A 22,505-nucleotide genomic window follows, 5' to 3' on the forward strand; every position below is an offset into this window, starting at 1 on the left:
CCACAGGTGTGTGGAAGGAAGGGGGCAGCGCTCCTCTGCCTCTCACTGCTTCAACTCCCACCTTCTACCGGCTTTGGCAGGATGTAGCAGCAAGCCTTTGGCCTCTTACTTACAGATCACTCCCGGGGCCTGAGTTCATGCATCACTCCTCCCACACCTCTCTGCTTGTCTGTATCCAAAATTCAGGGGCTGCACGTACGGGACTGAAGGAGATACTTCAAAGGCTCTGGATAGTGGTCCTCAATGTGGTGGCGAGGACAACACCCCCCACCCCGGGGAGGAGCATGTGAGAGTCAGTGTGTGGGTGCTGCTGGGTTTGAAAAGGCTCCTCTAGAGCTCCAAGGGGGACACGCTCCTCACAGTGAGAACCACGATAGGTGCATGACCGGTGCCTCAGGTGAGCTGCTGGGCGGGGTTCCTTCAGACTTCAGAAGGTAGAACAGCTACAGGGAGGTCAAGGGTAAGGCCGTGGGAACACTGTCAAGCAATATGGTGCAGCAACTGGAGGGGGAGGGAATGGAGGGGCAAGTCAACATCCTAAAGAAACACACCACAGTCTGCAGAGGACGAGATGAGCTCAGGAAAGAATCAACTGACAGTTACACTAGGGGTCCCCCCTCCCTTTTCTCCCCCAGCAGCTTCCGTCAAGCTTTGTGTTTTGTTCGTTTAAGGAGGTAACCAATGACTCAGTGTTGTTGGTCACGGAAATACATCCCACATGACTCATAGCATCCTTAGACCTATTCCCAAGAGGCCCTGGCATGTTCTCCCCTGCGACATAAGGGCCTAAGGAAGACTATCTTGTTGCCTGAGGCATTGGCACCAGGGCCACTGAGTTGCCAGGCAAGGGATCAGCCTGCTTATAATGAGCAGCTCATAATGAGCAGGCTGGTCGGGCTCCCAAGTCTCAGACCCTCATAGTAGGAGTTACAGAGCCTAACTCTCGCATTTTATAGCTAAGGAAACAGAACCCGCATGGTGGTTCAGTGAGCTATGGGTTAGGGAGAAAAGGGTCCTAAATGAAGTCAGGGGAACTCTTTGTCATCAGAGAGAAATTCTCACTGGAATGAAAAAGAAATCAGCTTTAGACCAGATTTAAGACAAAAAGCTTTCTCTTTAGGACACTTTTTTGGTTAAACTTTGCCTGTCTCCTTCTGGCTTCAAAGAGGCTTTACCTCACCTCCATTTTTGTTTAAATGCCAGGTTGTCCTAAATTGATGGAGGACCATCCAAAGGCAGAGTGTGTGAGAGCCTGAAAGACGACCAAGGAGGGCTTCCCTGGTGGTGCAGTGGTTAAGAATCCACCCGCCAGTGCAGGGGACACGGGTTCGAGCCCTGGTCTGGGAACATCCCACGTGCCGCGGAGCAACTAAGCCTGTGCGCCACAACTACTGAGCCTGCGCTCTGGAGCCCGTGAGCCACAACTACTGAAGCCCGTGCGCGTAGAGCCCGTGCTTCGCAACAAGAGAAGCCACTGCAATGAGAAGCCCGTGCACTACAATGAAGAGTAGCCCCCGCTCGCCGTAACTAGAGAAAGCCCGCATGTGGCAACAGAGACCCAACGCAGCCAAAAAAAAAAAAAAGAGAGAGATTCTTCAGGGTTTAAAAAAAAAAAAAAAGATGACCAAGAAAAACCTATGTATTTCTGGAACATGTACATCCAAGGAACTGGCTTTGGCATTCTGATTTCTGATATCAGAGGATGGGGATGAATCCAGAGATGTTTCCACAATTAAAGGTTCTGAACTCTGGAAAGCACTGGCAGCTCCTGAAGAGTTTCTTCCAAAAGATCCTTTGGCCCTGTCTTCCCTTCATTAGATTCTTCGCCCCTGGTTTCCTCTATTTTCTGCCATCCCTTTTCCTAACTACGATCCTGTTTAGTATGTCTTCCTCCCCCAGACTAGACTGCGGGCTCCTTGGAGTTAGAGATTATGCTTTGTCACTTTTAATATTCTTCTAGAAAGCCTATACATCCTGTGCCTATTCACCCTCCCTCCCACCCACCCATCCACTCATTCATTCATCCATCCATCCATTTATCCATCCAACCACCAACCCATCCATCCATCCATCCATCCATTCAACCATCCCTCTATCCATCCATCCACACACATGTGCCCGGTACAGCCACAGGTGCTGGGAATATAGCAGAGAACAAAGCAGAGTCCCTGCTCTTATGGAGCTTACATTCCAGTGGCGAGAGACAATATAGCAGTGATTTACTGAGTACATGCTGTGTGCCACACACTGTACAGTTTAACACGCACTCTTTCAGCAATTCTATGAGGTGACTACTGTTTTTATCCCTGTCTCATACATGAGGAAAGGGAGTGATCACAGATATTGTTGCTTGCCTTGTCACACATCTAGTTAAAGAACCACCTGGGATTTGAACTCAGATCTTTTTGATTCCTTCTCCCAGGATTGGCACACTAAACCTGCCACCAGAGTCCCCAGTGAGATAAAATAACATTTTATTGGAACAGAGCCAGGCTCATTCATGTATGTACTGTCTGTGGCTGCTTTCGCATTACAATGGTAGAACAGATTAGTTGCGACGGAGACCATATGGCCCACAAAGCCTAAAATACTTACTATCTGGTCTTTTACAGAAAAAGTTTGCCAACCCATCTTAGCCTAAGCTAGGCTCAAGTGATGTTCACTGATGGAATACATTACCTATAAACTCTATTAACTTTTTTTAAAAAAATAAATGACCTGAAAAGTCTATTAACATTTTTTGAGCACCTGCTCAAACATGTGTCAGGCAGTTTGCTTCCTTGGAAGGCGGGGCCCCATGTGCACTCAGTTTCCTTCTATTACTTGATCTTTCAATGAGTTCGAACACCTGCAGCCCTTGTTAAAAGCTAAATCTGGTGCCTATCTGGTGCCTAATCCCCATCTTCTCTGCCTTGTCTCTAGCTCAGACAAGAAAATCTATTTATTTAAAAAATGACAAAAGAGATTAATCAGGATTTGGCAACTAAATTTATCATCTGGGAAGAGTCCAAGAGATAAATTGAAGCACAGTTCTTCTTCATCCCCTCCTCTAAGCCTGGCTTTATGGGAGTAGCTGAGACGGCAGCGAAATCTAGGACTGATATTGCCAGGGAAAAAACCACACTGACAGCTAAATTAGTTTGGCAGGAAGGTGGGGTGGAGAGCTCTAAGCCAGTAATGAATTATGGGTATTGAATGAGGCCGGGGCAGGTACCCACTCTTTAAAGAGCAGCAGGGATGTGAATGAGGATAAAGACGCAGCGAAGACCAGGGCCTCCACAGAACGCCTCAGGGAGGGGGAGGCACAAAGACTCCAAATCAGGCCCAGGCACCTTGAGGTCCGCACACCTGACAACGCTTGGAAAATGCCCTCTAGGGAAGGAAGGCTGGTGAGGCAGAGAGCAAGGGGAAAATAGTCGAGGATGATGGGCACAGCTGCATGCGGAAGGGGCAGGAGCTCACATGCTTGCCAGTGTCTTTGAAGTTTGCTGACTTGGAGAGAGGCCTGGCCATGGCTTTCCCAGTCCTCACAAGTTAGCTGCTTAAGTGTTAGGACTCTAGCTAGGACAGAAAAGGAGTGGGGATTATCACATAAACAAGGGAGAAAAGCCAGAACCAACTGTACTTGTGCCCCATGCAGAGCACCTGAGGTCCACGGACCATGTAATCGACCTGGCAGTAAACAGTGAGCCTTTGCTCAGTGCCAGGCGCCCTGGGGGTGTATTAAGAAGTACAAGACCCCGTGTAGTGGTTAATCCTCCCAACAATGCTGGGAGGTACTATTACTATCCTCATTTTATAAATAAGGGATCTGAAGGTCAGAGAAGTTAACTATTTTATGTCCAAGGCCACACAGCCAAGAAGTAGCAGAAACAGGATCTGAGCCTCTTGGTCTACGCTGCTCCTTGGGTAGGAGGGTCTGTACATTAGTATCATGTAGTGACATTTGTTTTAGAAAATTGTATTGTTAAGACCTCCTCCTGGGACTTCCCTGGCAGTCCAGTGGTTTAGACTTTGCCTTGCAATGCAGGGGGTGTGGTTTGATCCCTGGTCAGGGAGCTAAGATCCCACATGCCTCACAGCTAAAAAACCAACACATAAAACAGAAGCAATACTGTAACAAATGTAATAAAGACTTTAAAAATGGTCCACACATTAAAAAGAAATCTTAAAAAAGAAAAAGACCTCCTCCTAAGGGCCAAGAGAACTATATATTTTTGTCCTTTAATCAAATCAGAAAGCCGTGTGTCTGTCGTGCTCTCACTGGCAGCCCTCTGAGTCGTTAGACCAAACCCTCTCATCCTTGCTGTTGGTCCAGTGACGTGCAGAAAAGGTGATCCTGATGCGAGGTGTTAGGAGGCGAGGTGCTAGGCTCTCAACAAAGATGTGTTAAATCTGCCCTGACATGTGGACAGGAGCGTGGTCTTCTAGGTCTGCCCTGGCACCATCACCTCTTTCAGGAGAGAAAGGTGGGGAGGGAGGGAGGAAAGGAAAGGGGGGAGGGGGAGGGAAGCGGGGAAGGAGGGGCAGGTACAGAACTGTGGCAAGCGCTCTGGAAGTCGTGAGCAGGGCAGGCTAGTGCTTTACCAAAACTCCTCTCTGTTTAAGTTGTTAAACACAGTGGTTCTACCCTCACTCTCCTGCCTAAAGCTACAGGATTGCTCATTAATATGGATGAGCTCGGTTTTCACAGGCAAAGTAGGGGCCACATCCACTTCCACATGGACGAGCAGAGCCTGCAGTTTCCATGTGCCCAGTAAGGAGCACGAGACTGGGTTGTAACTACACACTTCACTGTCCTCAGTGCTTTAAAGTGGGTGGTGGGTGCGCTCAGAGCATCTGGAGGAAACAACCTTCCTGATCCTTTTGATTCCTTCGCAAGATTCCCCTCAACCTCCACTGGGGCTCATGTGGAGTTCAGCATCTAGAAATAGGTCTCAAGGCCTTAGAGGACAAGCAGTCTCTACGCTGGCAATGGCCTCGTCCCAATCTTTGCTGTCTGTAAGGCTTTAGGGAGGCGGGGGCAGAGCTGGCAGAGCTGTCTCTTCCACGGCTCTAGGATTCCCTGGCATCATCTCTTCACCTAGGGCTCCACCCTTTACAAGGAAACATCAAGGTTTTGCTAATGTCCAAATTACATCTTTCTAATATAAAAATTAAGGATCCCAGTTCAGAGAGTTCTAAATCTCTGAGGTCAGACTTTTAGAGTGAATTTGGCTTAGATACACAAAACCCTTGGGGGAGCTTTGAAGCTCCAATTCACTGACCCTCTTGTAGGATGGTGTGGGCACAGAGGTTCTTTCTCATCCCCAAGGGGTGCTGGGTGAGACAGGATTCATTCCCTGTAGCTGCCTGCCACAGAACACGATCCCCACAAGGAAGAGTTTATCACGGGCCTGATCCACAAGCACATGGGAGGTCACCCACTTGGATTTAAAATCTTCAGTGTTTCCCAGCTCATTTTTCAGCGTCCTGCTTTACCATTTCCCAAGTACATTAGGCCGCTGGAGTCTATTTCAAGCCCCCACATAAGCAGCAACACGGCCGTCTCCAAAAACATCCATGGTGGCCACATCATTGGTAAAAGAACAAATGCTTTTGATTAATTCATTACTCCAGACCCCTTTGCAGATGACCAGTTTAAGACGAAGCATTCTTGAAGGAAAGAAGCTCACTCCGTTGCAATTCTGCTGAGGGGATGAGCAAAGAGAGCATGTGGAAATGAAATATAGAAGTAAGGCTATATTTAGGAAGAATTCCTTGCCTATCAGAGCTGGGAGCTTCCAAAGTAGAGGATCTAGGAAGCTACAGTCCCTCTTTCCTATCCTCTCCAACAAGTCTTAGAGGCTGAGGGACGTGGGCTCAGCCTTACCTGGTTATTTCTTCTTTCAGGGCAGCAGGGTCTGCAGGGTAAAACTTCACGCGGAAACACATGGTGAATGGAGGCTGGGCTGCAGAGAAAAAGAGGTGCCCATCGGGAAGACCTTCCCAGGAAGATGACTGGGCTCCCCGCCCCACTGGGATGCACAGGTCTCTGAACCATCTGAAGAAAATCTTCACATGTTTAGGGCCAACTTACACTTAGAACAGTGGAAAATTCCCAAGACTCACTGCAAGTGGGAGGTTTCCTCCCACCCTCCCCAGGGGTGAGGTTTCCGTCTTTTCATGGACAATACTTACATCTCAACTGCTTCCCCACAGACTTTGTAAACTCCAACCAATGCTGAAACAGAGAACACAGAACAAGAAAGCCCTAATGAGAAGCAGTGTCAAATATAACTTGTTTTATTCAATTTAAAAAACTAGACAGATTGTAGCCCAGGGTGAAAGCAGCTCAGAAGCTTGTGATATGTAGGCTTGGAGAGTACAGAATGATATGATTTTCTGAAATAAGCTCCCCATGGAACCAGCTGTGAAGGGGGGAAGAGATCCAGCTTCAGATGCCATTTCTGGGCTTCCCTGGCAATGCCGCCTTCCAACGTAGGGCGCCAGAGTTCCAAGCCATGTTTCTGGCAGGCCCGTAGGCACAAATGAATGCACATATGTGTGATGGGGACAGAGCCCCACCTGGCTTTTTAGTAGGGAAACACTCCCTTTAATGGGTTGTGTTTGTGTTATGCAGTGGGGACAGGATGACACACAGAGGCTATTGGTAGCAGCTCTAGAAAGCACTGGCAGGTGGAATTTCATAAATGTGGAGAAGGCAGGGATGGCTGGTGTATATTTGATCTTTGTTTGAGCAATGCATTGCCAACCCTTGTGTTAGGGAATACATCCTCAGGATTCCTTGGCATCCAGGGATGTTTAAAATCTAAGTCTCATAAGATAACTAACCGCAATCAATGTGTGGTATCCTGTTTCCCCTGGATTTTCACAGAGGCAGGACATAGTAGCAATGCATTTTTTCCCATGGTACTTACGTTTAGGAAAGGAAGCAACGAGAACGTTCTATGTCAGTTTCCCACTTCTACATGGATGCCTTATAAAATGCACTATTGATGTTTGTTGCTTTTATGATAATCAGGAACCTTGCTAATTTGCAGAGAGCTAGAACTGCTGATATTTGGGGTCTGATTATCTGGAAGTAGCTGAAAACCACTGCTCTGTGAGGGCAGAAAAGTCTATCTTGTTTACCACTGTATCGCTGGTGCCCAGCTCAGTGTTCAATGTGCAGCTGTAGAACAGGAGAAGGAACCAGGTCCACACCTCCCTCTTTTCTGACTACTTCTATTTAGTAAAACGTCTGGGAGAGTCCTCCCTCTGGCAGGAAAGCAGGCAGGGCCACGCAGACGCATCCTGGCCTCCCTCGATGCCAAGCTCTCACCTTCTGGGCTGGGCCGTGGGTCACACAGTTAATGGACCCACCAAGAGCCAGTTCTCCCGTCAGCTCCACATGGATAATCTGGGCTGACATCCTGCTCTCTTGCTTCCTCTGATCTGAGTTCCCACGAGGCTGGCAACTCATTAGAGCCACTCAGTGTGGTTAAGAGGTCCTTCTCACATTACACGGCCCACCGCGGCTTGGCTTCACAGGGGAGCAAAGGCAGGAGATGAAACTGCATGGAAACAACTGGGGTTCCAGACCATGCCTGTGAAGGCGGAGGAGGCCTGTCTGTGCGGAGCACACCAGAATTGTGGACAGTGAGAAGAACACAGCCAAGTGTCGGGGACTCAGAAAACTAAATGCTCTGAGGCGCTGGACCCATAGATTAAAATAAATAAATGAAGATAGATAGAAGCTAAGTGCAGTGATAGATCCATTATCAGCAGAAGGCAGAGAGGCTGAATGACAAAAGGCTATTCTCCTTGGCAATAGCTGGAGAGAAGACTTTAGTTTGTACTGGAGTGCGAGCTCCAGAAAGGAGTGAGGCTGGAGGAGACCACGAGCAGGTGGAAAGAAGGTGGAAAGCTTGTCCAAGAGAGGGTCTGGTAGAGAAATCTTGACAGGATCCCCCAAATATAGTGATGGCCAGAGTTACCTTCTGCAGCTGTCTGCCTATATCTGGGTCCCAGAATCACTAGCAAATTGATAACATTGGGTTGGAGAGGAGGGGTCAGGAGAAGAGTAAAAAGAAGGTTCAGAGAGCGGAGCTTCCTCCTGCATTTGGGTGAAGGAGCCAAGGTGGTACAATCTTCAGACTTTGGGGGCTTGAAGGAGAGGGTGAGAATAGTCTGAGACCAGGGCCTGAGCCAGGAACAGGGGAGGGGGAGTGAGGGCAGCTCCTCCAGGAGGGACCAGAGAAATCCCAGACCCCATGGAGACCCCTGCAGAGCAAGTGATGATGGGATGGATGTGAGCGCTGGGCTCTGCCACCCTGGTGCTCAGGGGAAGAGGTCTGGGGTGGGGCAGGGCAGGGAGCTCATCTCCTCCATCTCTATCGTGATCAGTAGATCTAGGACAATTCTTTACAGGTCCATTTCCCCACAGCTCTCAAGGACCCTCTCAAGCCTCCCTGCTCTCCTTAAACCCTCAATAAAAGCACAGAATCGTGTCACTTTAGGGTATGAATTCAGCATGGAACCCCCAGAAACCACACAGGCTCTGGCATCAGGCAGGTCTGAGCAGGAGACAGGCTTTGCCACTTGCCTTGGGCAAGTTCCATAACCTGTCCGAAACCGTCCACGCATCTGGAGAATGGATGGTATAACTGCGGATACTCATCTCATTCGTGGTAAGGATCGAATAACACATGTGAAGCTCTTAGCTTCGTGCCTGATGCACCTCATCCCTCAACGTCCATTGGCTGAAAGATCTAGGTTTGTGCCTAGCGTGGAGCCTGGCGCGAAGGAGTCACTCCGTGAAAGTTTATTTCTCCTTTTTCCCCATTTCCTTATTTTTCTGTCTCCTTTGGCTTTTAATCTTTGTCATCTTAACACACTCTCTTATCCTCCTCAAGCACATGCTGATCCAACTAAAAAATAATGAACAGGATACATTTTACCCTTTTTTCTTCATATGCCACTGTCTTTGGGAGATGAAGAGACCTTGGGGTAACCGGTCTTCCTTCTTAAGGAGAAACAGCTCTGACTCCCAAAAATAAACAAACTACAACAACAAAATCCCTCTGTAAAAGCAGTCTAAGACTCTACCATTACAGAGTGAACAGACACCTAGAGCATGTGAGGACATGTAGCTTCCTGGTGTCGTGGCACTTTGGGGGGGGTCTTATACTATCGTCCAGAGCTAAGGATAGTATTTATGCCAAGACAGTGGGGCCTTTACAGGGTGAGGGGCTGACCTCAACACTCCTCAAACACTGGTGATGCTCAAAATTCTGCTGAGCCAGGAGGAATGAAACATGGCAGCAAAGTGGGGCAGCGCTTGTCAAAGGAAACAGATTCAGGCTTTGGTTTCTTTCCTACAGCTCAAGTCTTCAGCATAAAACCCTAAATGTGACCTGGAGACACAGCGGCTCAGAGCATCAAACAACAAAACAACACCTGGGGACTTCTGTGGTGGTGCAGTGGTTAAGAATCCACCTGCCAATGCAGGGGACGCGGGTTCGATCCCTGGTCCGGGAAGATCCCACATGCTGCAGAGCAACTAAGCCCGTGCGCCACAACTACTGAGTCTGTGCTCTAGAGCCCGCGAGCCACAACTACTGGGCCCACGTGCTGCAACTACTGAAGCCCGTGTATCTAGAGCCTGTGCTCCGCAACAAGAGAAGTCACTGCAGTGAGAAGCCTGCTCACTGCAACGAAGAGTAGCCCCTGCTCGCTGCAACTAGATAAAGCCTGGGAGCAGCAATGAAGACCTGACGCAGCCAAATAATTAATAAATGAATGAGTAAATGAATGAATGAAACAAAAAACACCATCTGATTCTGGCCTGGAGAGGGAGTTACCTGTGGCCCTGGGCACTGGTGGGAGGCTGCGCCCTCCGGGGCTCCAAGGTCCCCAGTGGTGACAGAGATGAAGCTTATGTTTGGAGCTATGAAAAAAATGTGTGGACCCATGAAAGGGGGGCCCTCTGGGGCTCGTGGTGACAGTGCTTTTGGAGGATGGTAGACGACAGTGGGTGTGGGGAAGGGAGGCAGTGAGGCCTGAACGCTTCTGCATACTTTCCCACTTCGGTGGGGATGCCAGAGAGAACCTCCCCACAGCAAGCAAAGGGCTGATGGACGGAAGTTATAGGAACTGCAGGCGTGGGCCTGAAGGGTAGCTGGGCAAGTGGAGGGCAGGAACATGGCACTATAACCCACTAACTCACCCACTCATCATCCCTTCAGCAGATATTTATTGAGCATCCACTGCATTCTAGGCCCTGTGCTAGTTCCATGGGTTACAGTGATGAATGAGATAAAGTCCATGCCCTCGTGGAACTCATATTTTTGCAAGGAACACAGGTAATCAAACAGGCGATACCAGCATGGTGTAATAAGTTCTACTCCAATAGGGGTAGAACAGGGCACGTGGGGGCACATCAGAGGGGCCCCTCAGTCAGAGTAGGGGTTAGGGAAGGCTTCCGGGAAGAAGTCAAAGCCTAAGCTGAGACCTTACATGTGAGAAGGAGTTAGCCAGAAGGAAAGTGTGGAGAGTAGAGAAGTGAGGAAAGGGGAAGCGACGTTCCAGAGGAGAACTGTACAGGCGAAGGCTCTGAAGAGGAGAAGACTGACGTGTGTGGAGAGCCACAGTATCATCTGGTGGGGCCGCAGCAGGGTGGAGACAGTCGGGGAGATGAAGCTGGAGGAGTAGTCAGGGGCCTTGTTTCTGTATCTGTCCGGAATATCACAGTCCTTGTCAATGCCTTGTGTCTGTAGAGCCGCCCACGTTGTGCAGAGCAGAACAAGAACTGCAGGATTTGCAAGGGCTGAAAAGCCCACGTCAGTTCGGCTCCATCTCTGTCCTGCCCAGATGGGGTTCTTGTGGCACTCAGGTGAGACCCTTCCTAACCAGAACAAGGCGAATCAGCCCATTTACTAGAGAGGGGCAGGACAGCCTCAGCCTGTGACCTGGGCTCTGAGACCACAACACCCGCCCAGCTGCCCTGACTCTAACTGGGCAGCTTTGGGCAAATCACTTCAGCTCTCGAGGCTGCCATTTCAGCATCTAAAAAACGATGGACCACTCCGGCTGAGCTCTGCTACGGGGTCTTCCACGTCTCACAATATGATCTGAAGAGATGACACCGAACTGCAGGGTCCGGTTGGTCCCCGACTCCTGCGGCTAAACTCCGAACATGAGTGACAGACAGTTCAGGGCCTCAGGCTTACTGACCAACCCTCTCCTCCATCTGTGCTTCGAATATTGACTTACCCGCTGCTTATCAGGGTCCACAAAGCGGATCCCAAAATAGTCTTTCTCAAGCAGATTCAGGTGGTGGCAAAGAAGGTCAAACAGGTATTGGCCTTTGGCATCTCTCTGCAAAGAAAGCAAGCTCCGTTGAGAAATGGGCGGGCTTCTTCAGTGTAACTGTGTTTTGATGGTCATTAAAAATCGTTTGTAACAGTTGCATGAGGATGTGAAAGGGGCACATGTCCATAACTATGTCCTCCATATTGTGATGGATTCAACATTCTCAGGAATTCTGAGGCTTTCAGCACCTGGAAGGAGCCCAAGAACCCTTCCTTCCACAAAGATGTCAGAGAAGGCAGGTAAGAGTCAGGTAGGCCCAGTTCCCACCTATAATGCACACAGCGTTCCTCTGGACTGTCGTGTGGAACTCACCAAGTCCAGCTGGCTCTGCCTCTAAAGTGCATCATGAATCCTCCTGCTTCTCTGCATCCCCATCACCAACTCCCTCGGTGAAGCCACCACCACCTCGCAACTGGACCACGGCCAGAGCCTACTAGCCAGTCTTCTGCTTCTGTGCTCACCCTTTCTCCACGTGGCGGCCAGGGTGACCGCGATTTAGACAAACTGTCTTTTTTTAATGAATAAGTAATACAGGCACATAGTAAGATATTCAAACATACAAAAGAATATACTATGAAGAGTCTCCCTTTTACCTGTGCTGCAGTTCCCCATCCCCAGAAGCAAACCCTCACCAGCTTCTTGGGTATCCTTAATGAGGTTACTTTATACACGGGCAAGCCTATATACATATACATCTCCTGTTTTAAAAAGACATCAGCAGCATATTTTATACTGTATTCTGCTTCTTGGGATTTTTCCCCGTCACGGTATCTTGTGACTCTATAGCAGCACATATAGATATGCCTCACGGCTCTTAACTGCAGCGAGCACGCAGTGATCTTTAATGACTTTGCCACTCCTGTGTGACACTGTCAGCAAGGGGTTTCTCTTGCTCTCAGAATAAAATCCAAGCTCTGACCGCGGCCTCCAAGGCCCTACACGACCTGGCTCCTGCCTCCTCTCTGAGCTCACCCCAAATCATTCTTCTCACCACTCTCCGGCCACCATCTCTTTGTTCCTGAGCAGGCCAAGGCTTTTCTGCCTCTGCGTCTTTGTACCCCCTCTGCCTGGGATGCCCTTCCTCCAGCTCTTCATCTCCTTGAGGTCTCAACTCAAATGTCCTTGCTGCAGAGAGGTCTTTCCCTACAGAACAGCCCCTCCCTGTCACTGTCTGTCTCATTTATTTATCCTGTTTATTTCCTGCATGGCACTGACAGTCTGTCATTATCTTGTTGATTTGTTTACTTATTTATTATCTGCTCCCTTTCCACACCACACTTTTCATGAGGGTAGGAGCCCTCCCCCAGAAGTTAGCACAGGGCTTGGCATATGGCGGGTGTGTCCTCAATAATTATTTGTGGAATCAATGGATAGAAGGTGGAGGGGTGGCTAAAAGGTTTTACAAAATGTCAGGAAATTAGGCCACTTCTAAACCCATAACCTTCTCCTCAGGGACCTGCCTGGGTATCTCTGATGAGCTGGGAGAATGACTTGCAGGGAAGTGTCAGGACAGCTGGAGCTCTGCAAGACAGCATCTCTGGGCCTGACCCCAGTGGTCTCCGCAGTTCAGCTGAGATGCTCATCTCTGGTGGATCTGTGTTTAATTCCACATGCAAATCAAGGTGGTCTTCTAAGATCCAAACTATCTCACCTATGACAAGGCCCAAGGCCACGGGTAATTACAGAAGGACCTGGCCCTGCTCCTGGAATGGACAGATCTTTAAGACCTCAAAAGGTTTACCCCTCACCTCTGTCCCTTCTGCCAGCTCACCCTATACTTTTCCAAGGAGAACTAGGGCAGGATATCAAATCTCTCAGTAAGTATCTTAAGAAGCTTACCCTTGCAGGATTGGAAGGATGAGTGAGTGGACAGCTCAACTAAGGAAGATGGTGCCACGTGGGCACCTCCCGTGCTCTTCTGCCGGCCTCACACTCCCGCCCACAACATAACCTTGAGGCAGCTGGCCCCATTCTTACACCCTTCGGTCTCCCACAATCAAGAGCTACTCTCACAACAGAGCCTTGTTATGAATCACACGGGGACTTCAGGGCAGTGGGCCACAAACCAGGTCTTTCAAAGGACTCCATCAACAACTGTCACTGTGGGCAGGGGCTGTCAACTCTTTCCTTACTGATGCCCCAGAGTGTGGGAAGAGTTTAAAGTCATTTTTAAGGTTCTTCTGGGAACAGAGAAAATATGCTTAACCCTGTCTCAAGCAGCATGTCCTGTACTGTTATCTCTCTCAAAGCAATTGAAATGGAATACTAAGAGACAGTTGCATATTATGAATATTTTTCCCTACAAATTGTCCTTTGCACCAAGCTGGCTACTACACTGTGATCAGCTGGGGTGAGTTTTTTGTTTTTAATTGAAGTATAGTTGATTTACATATTATGTTAGTTTCAGGTGAACAGCACAGTGATTCAGTATTTTTGCAGATTATACTTTATTACAGGTTATTACGAGATAATTGGTATAATTCCCTGAGGTATAGAGTATATCCTTGTTGTTCACCTATTTTATAAATAGTACTTTGTATCTGTTAATTCCATACCCCTAATTTGTCCCTCCTGGTGTGAGTTTTAATGGCTGAAGAAGTTCGCTTCCTTACATACAACAGCCATATTAGCAGAAGCCTGGGGCAGCCATGGGGAAATTGCACCTCTGTGATAGAAATCACATGGACTTTTGATAAGACTCATGTCTTCCCGCAGACACAGAGAATGGACTTGAGGACACGGGGAGGGGGAAGGGTAAGCTGGGATGAAGTGAGAGAGTGGCATGGACATATATACACTACCAAACGTAAAACAGATAGCTAGTGGGAAGCAGCCGCATAGCACAGGGAGATCAGCTCAGTGCTTTGTGACCATCTAGAGGGGTGGGACAGGGAGGGTGGGAGGAGACGCAAGAGGGAGGGGATATGGGGATGTATGTATATGTATAGCTGATTCACTTTGTTATATAGCAGAAACTAACACACCATTGTGTGAAAGCAATTATACTCCAATAAAGATGTTAAAAAAAAAAGAATCATGTCTTCCACAAAAACAACTCATACTCATGGGTTGGCAGCTCAAATACACTTGTAGGGCTCTTAGCTGGTAAGAACATTAAATTCAGCAGATCCAACCTCAGAGTTCTTGCACTTCACAGGAAGAAAAAGGAAGCATGGCTTTTCTCTTTAGGTAGTTGTAAAAAAAAAAAAGACACATCCCATTGTACATTCCCTTTATCAGTGAAAAAGGATCTTTTTATCATTATTTCTCAGCATCTGGTGAAACCCCTGCTCCCCACCATGAAGTCAGAGTTCCCTCAGGTTCCCACTTACCCGTGGCGGAGGCATGGTTTTGAGCTACGAGGCTCTTGTGGAGACTAATGAAGAAAGCATCTTCCCTTGCTGTGTCTCCAAGGCTGGAGGGAAGGAAGGGAGAGAGGTAGGAGCAGAGCTCCTCCTTAGAGTGGAATCCCGTGAAGTTTAAAACCCCAGAAGAAACACAAAGGCAGGATCTACTGAGAGCCGCTGGGACACCTTTCACACAGAGATGCAATCGCCCCTCCCTTGGAGCACCCAGTCCTGTGGCTGGTGGAGTGGCCCCAGGCAGTCTCTGGGGGGAAGGTCACAAGGTGGGCCCTCGTGGTGGGTTTCTACAGCGAGCCTCTGGCAGGGGCTAGGGTTTAGGAATTTAAAACTTCCTGGCCTTGCACTTCCAGATGCCAGCCGTGTCCTAGGATTCCCTCTCCGTGGTCTCCCTGCCTTAAGGTGGGGCTTTCTGGAATATTCTCTGGCAGCCAGCTTTCTCTTTTGGTGGGACGGCAAAGTCCAGTGAGTTCTGTCTCCTTTTCCCTTTGCTGGCGGTTGCCCTGGTGCTATGCTAACCCGTGTGTTGTGTGCTCAATGTTGCGCCATTGATTATACTGGAGAAACAGGCACGCACGCTGACAGGTGATTACTGTTTAGTCACAAAGTCGGGGCTCCAAGCCTGAGGCCGTTTATCTTCAGGACAAGCGAGCTGAGGCAGAGCACCCGAATCCAGCTAAACCTCAGAGGTTATTCTCTTCACAAGGACATTAGTGGGTCAAAACAATGTATTAAGCACCCATCTAAAAAATAAATGTACATTTTATGAACCACAATAGCACCTACACACATTTGAAAATAATAGTACGTACACATGCATCCTTTTAATTCTCTCTCTATGGTGCTCAGAATGATTCATGAGCCCCTTAGAATCGTTTTGAAACTCAGAGGTCAGGAGAATTCATATTGGTGCTTCTTCCTGGAGGGCCTGGTTCTAGTTCTCTATGGTTAGTCTGTTCTTTAGGGAAGGCACTGAAGCAGCAAGCAGTAAGCAGGCTTGGGCCAGTGACCTAAACTGGTCAAGGTTAATTGCATTTTCTGCCTCACGGTCAACACCCTTGGGTAGGAGAACCGCTTTTTTTTTAACCCATCACAGGGTCAATCCCAGGGACTCTGGCGTGGTGCATCCAGAGAAGAGGAGCTAACATGTAGAAAGCTCCCCACTCACTGGGCCTTATTCAATCCAGCTTACCTGTGAGGCAGGTAGATTATAAGTAGAAACTACCTGAGTCGTGAAGGGGGCACGAGCCATCACAACTTTCTCAGATCCTGGGCCACGTGCAGTTAAAGGGGAGCTGGCCATGGTTTCACGGCCCTTCAAGAAGGCAGAGGGGAGGTGGAAGGTTGCAGGAGGTGGGCACCTGCCCTCCAAAAGCACAAGAGTCCGGGGGTGCGGAAAGGCCATGCCAGGATGGGGGGTGCCTGGGGGAGGATTGTCCTCGGGGACTTGAGAGGGAGGGATAAGGCACCCGGCACCCTAGGGGTAGGATGGCATCCCAGCCTCTTTTCTGTCTTAACTTTACATTTACACTTCTTGTAGGCCAAAGACTTGCTGGCTTTCCTTATCCGTGTCGTCTAAGGGCATGTGTGTGCAGCCGTCTGCCAGGTTCAGGAGCAGGCGCTGTGTAAAAGCACTTTAATGTCGGAACTTCCCTGGTGGCGCAGTGGTTAAGAATCCGCCTGCCCATGCAGGAGACACGGTTTCGAGCCCCGGTCCGGGAAGACCCCACATGCCGCAGAGCAACTAAGTCAGCGTGCCACAACTACTGAGCTTGCGCTCTAGAGCCACGAGCCACAACTACTGAGCCCATGTGCCACAACGACTCAAGCCCGTGTACCTAGAGCCCCTGCTCCACAACAAGAGAAGCCACCGCGATGAGAAGCCCGTGCACCGCAACGAAGAGGAGCCCCCGTTCGCTGCAACTACAGAAAGCCCACGCGCAGCAACGAAGACCCGAAGCAGCCAAAAATAAATAAATAAATTTAAAAAAAAAAAAAAAGCACTTTAATGTCACAGAGGAACAGCCACATTAGCTCATCTTCTCAGGGCCAGGGCATGAGTACGCTGAGCCGAGAAGTGTGAATCAATCACTGGGGTGCGGTCCTGCCCCTGTGTTCGCACACTACAAGCGGCCTGGCTTTCTGAGGCTCAGGGAGGAGAGGGGGCACGAATGCTAACAGCAGGGCCCCATATTTCTTAACCTCTGCACCTTCCATGCCAATTTACATTTTCTTTGAAGGGACAAAACTCCTGCTGAGCTTCTGGCCCAGGAGCCCACTTTTCTTGCTTAGTCATAAACCAACAAAATCTGCCCAGGAACTGCTGAGGCTGCGGCTAGAAAAGCAGCCAGCTTGCTCTGGTAGAAGATGAGGGAGGGTAATTGCAGGGAGAAATGCAGCTGTACTCTGTCGTATAGCGGGTTGCCCCCAGTGCAGCAGGGCCAGAGCTTAGCCCCATGCAGGCCCTCGCTCCCTACTCTCAGAGGAGATGGACTCCAGAGCTCGGCAGTTAGGCTGGGAACGATGGGGCCCATGCAGGTACTTGGTACCTAGAATGTAGCACCAGGAGGCTGCCCTGGAGCCAGGTGGCCATGTGGCTCCTGGGGGAGAGGTCCGGCCCTGAGGAGGGAAGGCAGAGTTCCGAGGGAGAGAGGAACAGTGGTCACCCAGACTCCTGCAGCCACTGGCCCCAGCTAGTCCTTAACAAACGCAGCACCTTCTTGCACCAATAACCAGCCATTCTACATGCAAACTGAGGGAATTGGGTGCTTTTCATGATGCAAATAGGTATGTGTAGGTTCAGATGCCAGGCATGGGGTCTCAGGGACCCCCTGTTGGCAGTCCTTGCTTGGGTCAGAGAACTGGCTGAGCTCGGCGCCACATGGTGTGTTAGGCAGAGGACATGCACGTGGGGCAGGCAAAACACATTCCGTCTGGAACGTGGAGGTCACTGTGTGCAAGTCAACAGCATGGGAGGGAGGACTACATGTTCTGTTAGCACAGATGGTCCAAGCCAGACTCAACAAGGGCAGTTAAGACCCTCTGAGCAGATCCTCAAACCTGCTGTCGTAGAGCTTGTAAGAGCAGGGCTAACGAGAGGGCTAGACTTACTGAGATATCAGTGACGATGCTTCAAGAGCCAAGGCGTCCCCATTCCTACGTGGATTCCTTGTATCCGGTGAAGTTACCAGAAGGACAAAAAACCAGAGCTGGGCCTGAAGGAAAGCAAACTCGTCTCTCTTTCTCATGGTGAGGCCACTTTTACAGTAACGTGACTCTTAGAAGCGTCACTGTTTCTTGCTATTGATGGAATAAATTTCGGTTGTATTTTTCCAGCCAGTGCCGAATACCTCAGTGGACTAGTCATGTCATAGCTATAGAATTACTGAAAACTCAGCCTGGCTTGTTAGAAAAAAACTCAACACTTCGTATTTGTGTGAAGCTCATATTCTCTCTCTCTTTCTCACACACGCACACACAAACACGCACACACATACACGCACACCCTCTCATACAACTATGCCTACAACGTTGCTTCAGATAATTTGCAAAGAAAGCCCAGCATTTTGGGGCAAATAGACAACCCCTTGGAAAGTAAACTGGTGCAGCCACTATGGAAAAGAGTATGGAAGTTTCTCAAAAAACTAAAAATAGAGTTGCTATGTGATCCATTAATCCCACTCCTGGGCATATATCCAGAAAAAACTATAATTCAAAAAGATATATGCACCCGTATGTTCACAGCAGCACTATACACAATAGCCAAGACATGGAAACAACCTAAATGTCCATCGACAGATGAATGGATAAAGATATGCTACATATATACAATGGAATATTACTCAGCCATAAAAAGAATGAAATAAGGCCATTTGCAGCAACGTGGACAGACCTAGAGATTATCATAGTAAGTGAAGTAAGTCAGAAAGAGAAAGACAAATACCATATGATATCACTTATATGTGGAATCTAAAATATGACACAAATGAACTTATCTACAAAACAGGAAAAGACTCACAGACATAGAGAACAGACTTGTGGTTGCCGGGGGCAGGGGGGTGGGGGAGGGAAGGACTGGGAGTTTGGGATTAGCAGATGCAAACTATTATATATAGAATGGATAAACAGCAAGGTCCTACTGTATAGCACAGGGAACTATATTCAATATCCTGTGATAAACCATAATGGAAAAGAATATGAAAAAGAATGTATATATGTATAACTGAATCTCTATGCTGCACAGCAGAAATTAGCACAACATTGTAAATCAGCTATACTTCAGTAAAATAAATTACTTAAAAAGGAAATACAATAGACATCCCCTTGCACCCAACCCTAAAGACAGTTTGAACAACACATTTTATTGCCTTTTTTTTTTTTTTTTTTTGCAAAGGGCAATTGCACATGCTATTTGTCAAGGCTGGGAATTTCTGGGGTTAAGGGGAGTGGCCTGGGTGGCCAGGGTCAGGAGCACCATGTCAAGCTCAGCATCCTCACTGGTTCTCATAATCCTGCAGCCTTCCCCCCAGTCTCCTTGCCCCTCAGCAGAAAACTGCTTATTGGCCAGTACCAACAAATGTGGTGGGTTCTAGGCTGGACACATCCAATAATGAAGAGTCCAGGATTTCTGAGTCCTGGTGCAGTCTCCTTTTCAATTACCCTATCAGGTCACTCACGTTCCCTTGGAGCTGACGTGGAGGCAAAGAGAGCAGAGAGGGGGAAGGGCCCTGGGAAGATTCACTGAGGATGAGCCCTGGGCTTGGAGTCAAGGCCCTGCTCTGCCACTTCTCAGCTTGTGACCTCAGACCTGTCCCTTAATCCTTCTGAGCTTCCGTTTCCTTAGCTACAAAACAAGATTAACACTACATCTCTCAAAGGATTATTGTGAGGCTCAAAACAAGAGACATAATATACATAAAAACCCTGTGTATTTTCCCTACCAACCTCCTCTGCCTCCTGTGACCCCTTCTTCCCTTAGGCTGAATGGACTTGAACATAACACAGCCTTAGCGATGGGGCTGTGCACTCACGGAACAGAAGCCAGTCCTCCCTGGACAAGAATGCTCAGGTGGGTCCTGGCTACACGTCCAGCTGTGCAGTGTCCCCGAGCTTATGGCGTTGGCCACTATTTTGGAAATCTGCCCCGCAGGGCTCTCAAGGCACAGGTTTGCATCTTCTCCATATCCCAAGGCTATTTTCCCCAGACTAGGTCAGAAGAGAAGTATAAAATATCAAATATATGCCATCAACCCAAACCCCTCGGAGGCCTGGCAGCTGTATTTAATTCCACGGGGACAAAGGCAGAGCTTCTTCTGATACGCTCTTGACACGCTCCTAACACTCGGGAAGGAGCGAGTGAGGTGGAGGATGAGACACGACACAGTTTCAACAACCACCATACCTTTTAATGCCTTGGCATTAATTAGAAAAAAAAAAAAAAATTGGAAAAGTGTATTTAAGTTACTCCAGAGCGCCGATCTCTTTCAAAAACCATAATTGGTTCTCTTTGGCATTAAAGCTACAAGAGTGAACTGTACCTTCAGACTCTTCCCCCTGCAGTCCGCAGGTGACTGCCCATCCTGCTGGCAGGTAAAGGGGGAGGTACAAACAAGCAGAGCTCACAGCTCCTGGATTGGAGTCCCAAGTTCCCCAGAGCTCACTCAGTCACTCACAGCTGCTGGTGTCCCTAGCTAGGACCAGGCAGGTCATTCTCATTGCTTCTCCTGAGAAGGATAACCAGGGCCTCCCTTGAAAAGTCTCTCATCAGAGCAGAGAAGCCTCTGAGGTAGGGTCCAGGGCCCAGCTCTTGGTCTATGGTCCCATTGATGGTACAAAGCCACACTGATGAATGACCCCCTTCCCACCATTTAAGTGGAGACAACCTCACTGGAACAACAAAACTGGAAGTCCCAGGAGAGGAGTGAGACAGCTGGGGCCAGAAACCAAGCAGGTGGTGGAAAGATGGTTTATTTTACAAATGCTGAGGCCTGGGAAAGCAATAGGGCAAACCCCAGATCTCCCAATAGCAGCTGTCCCAGTGGTGGAGGGGGATGGAGCGGGGAGGTAAGGTAGGAGGCAATGGCTAGCTCTCTTGAAAATAGTTTCCTTAATAAGCAAATTCAGAACCATACCATGCTCTGGACCAGTGGTTCTAACTGGAGCCTGCATTGGAATCACCTGCATAGTTGTTAAAACAGAATGCTGGGCCCCTCTCCCAGAGTATCTGGCCCAGTGGGTCTGGGATGGGGCTTAGCAAGATCAAGGTGATGCCCACGCGGATGGTCTGGGGATCATGGGACTGGATCCACCCTTCTCCAGCACCTGTTGGTCACTAGCAGCTCTCGGGGCAAGGACTGCAGGGATAAGGGGGAGAAAAAGTGGATATTTGAACTCCAGGACAAATACCACTCTAGAACTGTGCCCCTGCTTTGTCAGCACAATTCTCACTTTTTTTTAAAGTGCTCAGTTTATTTGTTTTTTAAAGATTTTTTTTGACGTGGACCATTTTTAAAGTCTTCACTGAATTTGTTACAATACTGCTTCTGTTTTATGCTTTGGGGTTTTTTTGGCCATGAGGCACGTGGGACATTAGATCCCTGACCAGGGATCGAACCTGCACCCGCTGCACTGGAAGGCGAAGTCTCAACCACTGGACCGCCAGGGAAGTCCCACAACTCTCACTTTTTATTCAGTTTTCATGTTCTCACGTACCAAGAGTACCAACTTCAGAGCACTAGGCTTGTGGGTTCAATACTACAGAGGAATTCTGCTCCTTCCTGCCAGATTTTTCAAACTCTACCTTTCATGACAGTGGGCAGCTGCCCAGTTCTGGCTGGAAAGTTCAAGTCCCCAATCACCATTTACTTTCAATGGCTAAGTAGCACAAAATTCACTGCCCTTTTGCCATGAGCTACATCATCAGAAAATAAAGCTGGCAGGTATCATCAAACCTAATTCAGAGAAAGAGCTCCCTTCTCACCCCAGTTTTGCCATCAGTGGCAGGGAGTCTGTTCCAAAACATTTCCTCCCCTGGCCTCTAGGGTCTCTCGTCTAGGGAGCAGGTGGGCTGGGGGCTGCCCCAGACCCGTGCCTGCTGCTGCCTCCTTCCTGCCTCTGTGCTCTTTAAGGTTCTCAGTCAGACTTCCGTCTTGGCTGTCATGACCAGCCTTCTCCTTTCTCCTTCCTGGGCGAGGATCCAGACATTCCTCCATCAGTGGGTGGGGAAGTAGATGGGTATGGGATAGATGCCCCGAGGATGTTCCATGCCAGCGAGGAAAGTCTTCTGTGTTCAGCTTTGAGCCGGGAGTTTGGGGCAGCAGGGACGTGAGGGAGTAAGGAAAAGCAAATTCTGAGCCCAAGAGAATTTGGGCAAGTCCTTTCTTTCTCTGAGTCTCAGTTTCCCTCTGTGTAAATGACCTTGTGTCCCTTTATGCCTTTATGTGCCCAGAGCCTCTGATTCTGTTCTTAGCTGACCACAGTAATCACACTCCAGGTCCATCTTCTCTTAAGTGAGGATAAAATAAGTGGAAAAAAAAAACAAAAAACAAAAAGGGTAATCAGGGGCTTCCCTGGTGGCGCAGTGGTTGAGAGTCTGCCTGCCGATGCAGGGGACACGGGTTCGTGCCCCGGTTCAGGAAGATCCCACATGCCGCGGAGCGGCTGGGCCTGCGCGTCCGGAGCCTGCGTGTCCGGAGCCTGTGCTCCGCAATGGGAGAGGCCACAGCAGTGAGAGGCCCGCGTACTGCAAAAAAAAAAAAAAAAAAAAAAAAGGGTAATCAGGTAGCTTTA

The 22,505-nt window shown here is 48.9% G+C and overlaps 1 protein-coding gene across 1 annotated transcript in view; it reads right to left on the reverse strand.

Annotated features, from left to right (window-relative positions):
* The window catches only part of FRMD5 (FERM domain containing 5), a 45,235-nt gene extending 30,533 nt beyond the window's left edge, over positions 1 to 14,702 (reverse strand). Inside the window, exons 1-4 of the mRNA XM_027083644.1 lie at positions 14,688 to 14,702; positions 11,257 to 11,361; positions 6,198 to 6,223; positions 5,873 to 5,923 (exon numbers count right to left, since the gene is read on the reverse strand). Of these exons, the coding sequence (XP_026939445.1) occupies positions 5,873 to 5,923; positions 6,198 to 6,223; positions 11,257 to 11,361; positions 14,688 to 14,702 (197 nt within the window). The remainder of the gene's footprint in view (positions 1 to 5,872; positions 5,924 to 6,197; positions 6,224 to 11,256; positions 11,362 to 14,687) is intronic.
* Between the last annotated feature and the right edge of the window lie 7,803 nt (positions 14,703 to 22,505).

Source organism: Aethalodelphis obliquidens, unplaced genomic scaffold (assembly GCF_003676395.1).
Source record: "Aethalodelphis obliquidens isolate GAN/ISIS:26980383/991018 unplaced genomic scaffold, ASM367639v1 scaffold51, whole genome shotgun sequence".
In the NCBI taxonomy this organism is placed as follows: domain Eukaryota; kingdom Metazoa; phylum Chordata; class Mammalia; order Artiodactyla; family Delphinidae; genus Aethalodelphis; species Aethalodelphis obliquidens.